General features: G+C 33.0%; 1 protein-coding gene across 6 annotated transcripts in view; it reads left to right on the plus strand.

Moving 5' to 3' along the window:
- Positions 1-4,067: 4,067 nt before the first annotated feature.
- The window catches only part of LOC110019152 (DNA-directed RNA polymerase IV subunit 1), an 87,119-nt gene continuing 81,335 nt past the window's right edge, over positions 4,068-9,851 (plus strand). For 3 of the 6 annotated variants that reach the window (XM_020716727.1, XM_020716731.1, XM_020716732.1), the window contains exons 1-5: positions 4,068-4,352; positions 4,886-4,992; positions 5,108-5,228; positions 5,546-5,670; positions 6,814-6,939. In XM_020716727.1, coding sequence (XP_020572386.1) covers positions 4,897-4,992; positions 5,108-5,228; positions 5,546-5,670; positions 6,814-6,939 — 468 coding nt within the window. In that variant the 5' untranslated portion in view covers positions 4,068-4,352; positions 4,886-4,896. Of the gene's footprint in view, positions 4,353-4,885; positions 4,993-5,107; positions 5,229-5,545; positions 5,671-6,813; positions 6,940-9,851 lie in introns of those variants that run through there. The other 3 variants (XM_020716728.1, XM_020716729.1, XM_020716730.1) reach the window with 3 other exon arrangements.

The following is a 9,851-nucleotide window of genomic DNA, read 5'->3' on the forward strand; positions in this document are numbered from 1 at the left end:
ATATATATATATATATAGAATGATGCCAAATATAATAAATAGATATTAGTCAGGGATCTCAATGCACAGAAAAATATAAACCCATATGAATGTGTACTTTTCGCTAACTTAAAACATAAGCAGATTTGCTGTAGATCTCAATAAGTCTTCAAGCTAATAATCCCAATATTATTTTGATAAAAATGTTCCCTGTGCCATTCCTCTCCATTTCGGGGTGTAATAAAGATAAATTTGAGCAAGTCTTTTTTATTTTTGTCTTTGTGTTCGTTTCATTCAAATTTTTATATTTTAGTGTCGGGCTGGTTCAGTTTATAATATTTTGAATTTGTCTTGTTCAAATTTTTATATGTTTATGTTTGGTTTTTGTTAGGAATTTTTTGTGAATATTACTTTTTTATAGAGAGAGAGAGAGAGATGAATATCATATAGAAGAACACATTTATTAATGGAGCATTAAGTGCAAGCCCCACAAAATTTATCTATTTACATGTCTAAACACCTAAAATTTTATATTTATGAACATAACATTTGATTCTTTGATATAACATAAAAAGTATCAAAATTATTAGCTTTTAAGGAAATAAACTTATTCATGCATAAATACATAATATTGTATGAGCTCAAGCAAGACTTTCTACATGGATACTTTTGAATTGAGCCTCTCTATCAAAGATGTTAAACTGATCCCACCTACACATCTGCCAGGTTGGTTGAACTAGCACGGAGCAAACCGACTATATTGCAGAAGACTATCCTTACATTAAAATACAAAAAGTTCATCCTTACACGCCACAAATTTTTTCATCAAGACAATATTGACAAACGTAATACATACAACATATAATTTTATAATTCTTTATATTCCTAATGTAAAGAGGACGAATCGAGAAACCATAAAATTTATCACTTCCTTCTGAGGGCTCAAGCGAATGCTCGTGGCCTAATTTTCTAGCGCTCAAAAGCCACTGAAGAACTCCTATGCTCTTTTAAAAAATCACCGGGAGCCCTTAGAGACCCTCAAACGCTTCACACTCACTCACTTTTAGCAAGGGATGCTAGCACTCAAAAGCCAATTTTTCCTTATTTTGCTCACGCAGCTGTGATCCAATGTTTGGGTGAGGGTTTATTGATTTATGCACTCATATTGTAGAAGCCTAAAACCTTAGTTGAACTCTTGGAGCTTGCGAATAATCACATTTTCACTGAAGAATATAAAGTCGAGCCTAGCTCATCCAGACCACAAAAGTTGGAGAGAAGTTTTGCGATCAAACCTATGAAGCTCACAAGAAACTAGAAAATCACTTTGGTAGGAAAAACATTAAGAGCGCCTCTGAAAAAGTGTTTTAAGCAACAAAAACAAGAAGCTATCGACAGAGGGCTAATAAAAAAAAGACCCGAGCAGAGGTTAAACCACTTCGATTCCCTTCGACTAGAGTTACACCATTGAGAATTTCGATGGCCGAAATTATTGAGCCCATCCAAACTAAATACTTTGTTTAGATGCAATTACCGATGAAGGCCAAAAGTTACATGCCTGATCCCAATTTGTAATGTGCAAAACATAGGGATCTGGTCATGACATCGTGGTATGTCAACGTCTCTGCAATTTGATTGAGGAATTGATAAAAACAGGGGAGTTAAAGGAATTTGTGGCCCCAAATCTCAACACAATAAGGCAGTGAAAGACGCCTACCAAAGTTTCCAGTAATAAACCGACCCCAACAAGATAGTTACATGTCAACAAAGTCGTACCAGCCATCTTTTGAGAAAATGGACCTGAAGCTTTGTGAGGTCAAGCTTGAATCAATTGAGTATTATAGAAGTCCACTCAACTACTATGGCCAAACGAGCAACACTAACATGTCCTCCTATCACTTTTATATATGCTGATTTGCCAACTGATGGAAATCCTTTCAATGACATTATTATATTCACCGCGATAATCTTGGACTACTAGATCGACAACTTCTTGGTAGATGCAGGTAGCTCTGTCAACATCCTCTTTAAGAGAAGCTTTGATAAAATGGGCTTAGCTAGCAATCAACTTATACGAACCTCTGACCCACTTAATAATTTTTTTAGAGAAAGAAAGGAGACGTTGAAATGATCACCTTCCCTATAACCTTTGGGGAATGAGAAAGAAATTACACCGTCTCAGCTGACTTCATCATGATAGATGGACCCAACACATATAAAGAAATTTTGAAGAGATCGGTGTTGATACTTTCAAGGTAGTAACATCTACTTATCATGTTACTGTGAAGTTTTAGCTAGGTTGTAAATAGTCTCCTTCGCCTGTGAAAGAAGTGAAGTCGTTACCTAGTCCTAAATAGTCTCCTTTGCCTCACCTGCAGTTGTATTTGAACATTTATGGTCCCTACATAGAGGTCAAGAGAAGTACCTTAACTTGCAATGCTCTTTTCCCAGAAGACATAAACTTCTCATGTGGCTTTTTCCCTTTAGATTGAAGAAACACATGTCTTTTGCAAAAAAAAGTCCGTCTTCAAGGCGTTCCCTTAAGATCTTCATCTCATCGATAGTGATATTGTTCATTATGAGATGTCGAAGATAAATGAATTTTTGTTCATTTTTGGAATCATAACAAGAAGCAATATTTATTCACAACAAAGATTTACAACTCCCACACAACACTTTTATAAACCTAGAAAAAGCACAAATTATCAGAAAAAGATTATAAAGCCACTATAATAAATACTATTTTTAATGATCTACTTTGCTCTTTCTTTTGGTGGCATAACAATGTTAAGTAACAGACATTTGGAACACACATTTATAGGCACACCACAAATATGATACTACACTAATTCTCTGACAAAAAGAAGACACCCATACCCCTCACGTACCATCAATGGATGGATAAGAAACTACCAGGTCTTAACAAGCATAACCAATGTTTTGAGATGAATCATTCCAGAACGAGGCCAAGACCCTTGAGGACCAGCGTTTGACACTCTCCTAGAGTCATAAGAGACTATTCTATGAATGTGTAGCATAACGTGCCCTCAAGAGAAGGTCAGTCTAGACTCAATAATGAGTGTACGTAATTTGACTCTTTGTAAGTGCAACTAAAGTACTCCCATGATAGGAAAAGTCTATCTTTGAATCACATTGTGTTCATGCCTCAAAGTCCCTCAACTAAGCCATAAATTATGACGACTATGGAACATTCTCATAATTACGTTGAGTTAAAAATCATCATTTTTTTGTTCTTCTCGTAGCTTCTAATCGAAGAACCAAGAGAATTGGGGAATTAAATGACCATCCAAATATAACCATGAACTCAAGCAAGATTTCTACATATTTACTTTCAAACGGAGCCTGCCTACCTAAATGGCCAAACCAAACCAACCTAACAAACTGATCAAATTGAGTTCATCTGCTGAGACTGTCGAACTAGCTCGGAGCGAACAACTACCACATAAGTCCATCATTCCATTAGAGTATATATTTCCACTCTTATTTATTACATTACTTGACACTCAAATCATCATTATTTCCTCAAAGACACCATAAACATGATGCGGTACCATGCAAGAAGAGAAGAACTTAAGTTTTAACAACACATCTATCATATTCGTCAACATCTTTCCCATAAAACATGATCTTTCTCAGGTTAAAACTCATGGACAATACGACACTCCTCCAAAAAAAAATCAACAAACACCAAAATATTACAAATATAAATATCTAAAATTTGGTATTAAATCTTTCAATACATAAAAAGATTATAACATGCAAATAGTATATTTTATTATATTTGATTTGTTAAAAGAATAACCTACAAAAATTATTTAAAATCAGCCAAAAAAAAAAAAAAAAAAAGCCCAAATTTCTTAAAATTAGCGAATTAAAATAGAAACTTTTTTGATGGCGTATTTCCAACGAGCTACAGGACGTCTAGAGTCGAGACGGTACCCTACCTATGGCGCCAAAAAAAAAAAAAAACCATCGTGGTAGAACCGTGAATAACTGATGAAAACCAGGGCGTTTACATTTAATATATATATATGTGGAAAAATCACATGTGTTCTTACGAGTGAGGGAAGAGAGGCAGGAAGGCCGAGCAGGCTTGTGAATGCCTGCGGGCGGTTCCTCTTCACCAATCGCTCGCTATATATTTATAATGTTTTTTGGGGTTTCTCGAGCTTCTTCTCCGGACACGGATTTCCGTTCCTGCTCCACTATCTCAGTCTCTATTCTCAGAACCTGAGAAATATTTTTCGGGCTCCTCAAATTCTTGCAGAATCTCCGTTGTTTCCTTGTTTATCTCCTTATTCTGAAGAAGTGCGGCGCTTTCCTTCTTTGCAAACCGTTTCTAAACCGAAGAGTGGGTCGGGGCTCTCGAATTAAATCTTCGAAAGCTTGATTTTTTCACCTTGCTAATGTTCTATGTTCGCTTCTACTAGTGCTTGCGTTCTTTCTTGTTCTTCGAGCTAACTTCGGCTTTTGGTTGTGGTTGATCTCTGTTGATGTTTTTGGATCTGCTTTTCTTTGTTATGGTTTGATTTCTATTGCTCTTTTACTCTTTGCTTGCTGTTAAGTTGCCGTGTTGCTTTCCGAGGTTTTTCTGACACGTTTTGTGCTATGTGGCTCTTATTTCTACCCGCATTGCTGTGATTTTGATGGAAAATCAGTGGGAATAGTTTCCTGTGATAGTTGATGATCATACTTTTTAACAGCTCCGAAAATACCTCTTTCATTTTTTACGTTCTTATAGGCCGAAACCAGAGCTAATTATTGCGATAATTGGTTTTTTTATATATGTATAACTTCAATTTGTGATTTATTGCTTTTTAGGGTTTGCTAATGCCATTATTGTATCATCCTAAAGCATTACTTTCTTTTGACAATTTCATTCTTGCAGGATAAACGTTGATGCCTATTATGGCAGATTGCCCAACCGTATTTGAAACTATACCCTCAGCGCGTTTAAACGGCATTAAGTTTGAGTTAATGACCGGAGAGGAGATGGTACACAGTTTTCATCTCTTTTCCTGTACAGTAGTTAAATTTCTCCACAAATTCCTTTCGCTATCTCCTTGTTTATTTCAGTACAATCACCATCATGGTATGTGGTATTTTTTAGGAGCGGTTTAGCAGTGTCAGTATTCTTGACGTGAATGATTTGGTGGATGCTAAATTGGGTTTACCTAGCACAAGTTCTCAGTGCTCAACATGTGGTTCAAAAAGTGTCAAAGATTGTGATGGTGAGCTTTTATTGTGATTGAAATTCAAATTCGGAGCATTTACATACATAACAACCAATTCTTATGTATTTACAGATCTAACAACTAAAATTTTCTTTCTACAATTATAGCGCCCAAATCTTTCATATAACATAAAAAATACCACCATTTTAACTTTTAAAAAGGGAAATACAGCTTTTTCGTACATAGGTAAGGTGGTATATATGTAAAATTTTTACTTGTTGTATATATAAATACATAGGAATTGAGCGGCGTGTATGTAAATCTTCCTTCAAATAAATGCTAGGTTGTGTGACCCCTCTATCCTTTTTTCTCAGGACATTTTGGTGTTATCAAGCTGCCTATTTCTGTTTATCATCCCTACTTTCTTCCAGAAATTGTTCATATTCTTAACCAAATCTGCCCTGGATGCAAATCCGTTCGGCATGAGTCACAAATTAAGGTCAGATATTCTATAAAATGCTATAAATTTTGGGAGTTTTTCCTTACTTTTTCATCTAGTGAAGTGATGATTTTCTGAAGATGAATATTACTTTAGAATGAGGAAAGTTTAATTGATCTTCTGAGAGATTTAACGCTAGATTTGCTTTGTACTTGACTCTCTCTCTCTCTGTCTCTTTCTGTCTCTATATAGATGTGTATGCCCTTGCATGTGTCTGGTAAGCTGTTAAAACATTTATAATGGCCCATGTTTTATTACTATGATGATCCAGCTTTGGTTTTTTGAAAATCATAAGCCTTATGATGAATTGGCAACCCATTATTCTCCTCTTTGTTTCCTTCTATTTCCATAAACACATACTTCAGTCTTAATAATATTTGCTTAATGGTAATTCATATTTTATTTTTTTCAAATTCAATCTTTCCCTGGCAATGATAATTCTATTAGGAAAGCAAAATCTCAACTGCCACTCAAACATGTATGGTACTTGACCTTTGATATTGCATGTGTTGGTACTTGGTTGGGTTTAAGATCCTGCTCACGATATTGATCGTAATCTCAACTTAAATTATTTGATGTATTATTTATAGTTAGCTTAAAAGCACATAAAACCATTTTTTTTATAGATATTTTGTTTTGCTGATATTAAATTTTGATGATGGATACAATATTTAGATGTAATGTACATTCATGTGTGGAAAATATATGCTCGTTTGGGTATAAATAAGCAATGTCCTGTTGTTTAAAAGTTTTTCTGTGCTCAGCAGTCAAATATTGTCGAGAATATTGGCTTGATGAAACATTACTGTTTTTTATGGCGAGCATGAGAACTTTGCTGCTTTACAATGCACACAAAGAAATTTATAACATGTAACATGACTTGACATAAAAGTCCCTTTAATTGCTAAACTTGGTTTTCCCATTTTATTGGAAAAATTGAATATCTCATTAACATATATAGTGCAAGCACTGCATCTCTACTTTGCAACCTTAGATTTTATGAACACAAATAAAAACCTTCTAATTTAAGCATCAAAATTTTTTTCTTACCCTATTGGGTTTATTTACAACATACTTTCTGTTCTACTATTTATATCAGCACTACCAGTAAGAATCACCAGCTTTGTAACCTTTTTTCCTCAGAGACGGCTCTTTCATACGGTTCGGAAGAAATTACTAAGATATATTCGGTTGAGTCTATCACGTTTGACTAGAAAGGTTCTATCTGGTGATCTGAAGGATGATATTTCATACTTAAAGATCAGAAAGGTGATTGCTTGACTCATTGCAATTTTATCTGAATTATTTTCTTATTTTTCATTCATCTTGTTGGAAGTTGAAACTGAAAGTGAAGATGTGGAAACTTATCTCTTTGGTAGATGTATACTAATTAGCTAAATAACCTTGCTTGAGTCTAATAGATCAAATTATTAAGCACAGGATTTTGTTCCTTTCTCTTAGTATCATAGCTTCGCAAAAAGCTTCTTTCTTGACAATTGAATAGGAAAATAGCTTTTAGGCAGATAAAATTCTGATCATTAACATCATATTAAAATTTTGGATTTAATCATAACATAAACTTTAAAACGTATCCAACCCCCACTTAACTAATATCTTTAACGAGCAACTGGATAATTTTTTACTTTAAATTTGAGTTTGTACTTCCTATGCCTGTGTTAATTTGCTATATACAAACCATTGAAGAGATTATTCTTTGGATTAGAAATGCAATTTCACTAGTCATTTTGATGTTTGTGATTGCACCTGAAGATCTTATTTTGTTTGATTTAGGTTTTTTAAGAAATTTGTTAATATGTAAATTTGTATTAGCTTAAGAGAGTTACCTAATTGCATGGAGCTCCAGTTATCAATTTAACTTCCGAATTGCTCCTCTCGTTTACATGGGGGATGCTAAAGAGCAACTTATTCTAATTGATTATTTAGAGGAAGCGAATTGAAAATGATTACATCTTTATTAAATTGCCTTCTAGTACAAATATATGTCTATATGCAGACATGAGAAGATAATGAAAAATAAATAAATAAGAATATGCTCAATAATAAGAAAATTTTACAATAATAAATAATGCGAATTAGTATCATAAATAAGTTGCAATATGGGCTAATTTGTGTATTGGTTACTCCCTGCCACAAATCCAAGGCGGCATAAAAAAATTTCAAATTGATTATGGAAATAGTAGTGACCAATGATGAAAAGTCGATATTTTTGTTCCCAAGGGATTGCAAGTATTAAAAAGGGATAATCTATTCAACAAAGAGAGTTCTGTGAATCAAACACAAAAAAATACCAGATTCTTGTTAGAGAATGTGCTAATAAAATTCTTGAATGGTGCTATCAATTATTGGTATCAACAAAGGTGGTTGTCAAAGAAAGTCAATAGAAAATGTTCACAAAATGTATTGATGGAGAACATTTATATAGTGATAACAAACGTCATTAGCATGATCATTGTTGGAGGAAAAAGAAATCATAGAGATTTACAAATTTTTGAGAAATAAAGGAGATTGAAAGATCTAGTAGGGTTATAAAAGATATTAAAATCTTTGAGAGGAGGTTAAAATGGAGAAAAAATGGTGAGTGAATTTATGTTGCAATGTACATTATAGTTTAGAGATAGTCATGTGAAGGATTTTATGCCTTTGTTTTGACACCATGTTGAAGTGAGAAATGGAAAGAACAATATCTTCACTAAATTATTTTCTTTGTACAAGTATATATGCCTTTATATAAATAAGGGAAGATGATATAGAATAATAATAAAGAAGAATATCATTAATAATATGGAAGTATTACTATAATTATTATTTTATATTATTATAATAAATAAGTTAGGATATGTGATAATTTTTATATGGTAAAATTCACCATACAAAGGACTTTCATGTCAAACCTTACACAATTTTTGTTACATTGAAATTTTATAAAATCATAATTTGACTGATGATAGTTTGTTGGATATGAGTACAAAATATGACAATTAATGTCACAATCCAGTTAAATTTTAGAAAAATTGCAATATCGAGATGGAGAGGGTGTGGAAGAGATGATTATCTCGTGAGATCAAATTGCAGACATTTTGTCATTTTGAGTGATGTAAGGATAATTACTTATACTTGTACCATTGATTTTATTTCACTTAAGAATATTAATAGGTTCTTCTCATGAACTATGAACGTGCAACTTTTTTTTGTATTTTTCCCATTGACTATTATTTTACTATGTTGAATTGAGGTTGATGCAAATAACCCATTGATACTTGTAATCCAATATAAATTTTTTGTGTTTGCTCTTATCTGGATGACCTTCTGAGCAATCATAGGTATGCTATAATTATTATTATTTTGGACGTCTATGATGAGATATAAGACCTTAGGGGTTCTTCTGGATGGTCTTTGTGTTGCTATAACTTTTGACATATACGTATTTGGTAGCAAGACAACCAAGATCTCATTCTTTCAGAGTCATATGACTTAAGGAGTTCTTCTGGATGACCTTTGTGTTGCCAGAGTTTCCGACATACATGAGTTTAGTATTAATTTCAAAGAGGCTACCAAGATCCTTGCCTTCTTATAATGACATATTATTGATTTATTTATACTGTCTCTGAGACCTCACTTTCATTTTTAACTTTATCTTTGTATTACTATTATTCTTGATATTTATTTTTTTCTTTTAAATACATCATTATAACATTAATAGAAGCTATTTTTGTTTAATAAATTCGGTTTTGTCAGAAAGTATTAGTTCAAGAAGTAGACTAGCATTAGAAAGAAGTTTCTCAATAGACATGATTGTTTGGATTTTAAAAGTAATATTATAATACAATTACTTTTTGCTATTATAATTTAAATTTTGGTGTTACTTAGTGTTGTGTGGTGTATAACTTTCAATATAATATTTTGGGCTTCTGATTTTTTTCCAAAATTTTTTAATTTCATATATGTTGTTATGTATGTGTTAATTCTGAAATGATATAGCTTACATATGCCATATGTATAGATTTACCGTTATCTTACATATTATAATACAATTACTTTTTTCTCACCTACATGTGTAAAATCTAGATCTCTTTAACCCTGACATCCACATTTGTACTAAGCTCAAAGCGAAAGATGTTGACCCTAACTCTAAAGAGGTGAAAGCGGAACGAGCGGGGGGG

The sequence above is a fragment of the Phalaenopsis equestris genome, unplaced genomic scaffold (genome assembly GCF_001263595.1).
Source record: "Phalaenopsis equestris unplaced genomic scaffold, ASM126359v1 Scaffold000053, whole genome shotgun sequence".
In the NCBI taxonomy this organism is placed as follows: Eukaryota; Viridiplantae; Streptophyta; class Magnoliopsida; order Asparagales; family Orchidaceae; genus Phalaenopsis; species Phalaenopsis equestris.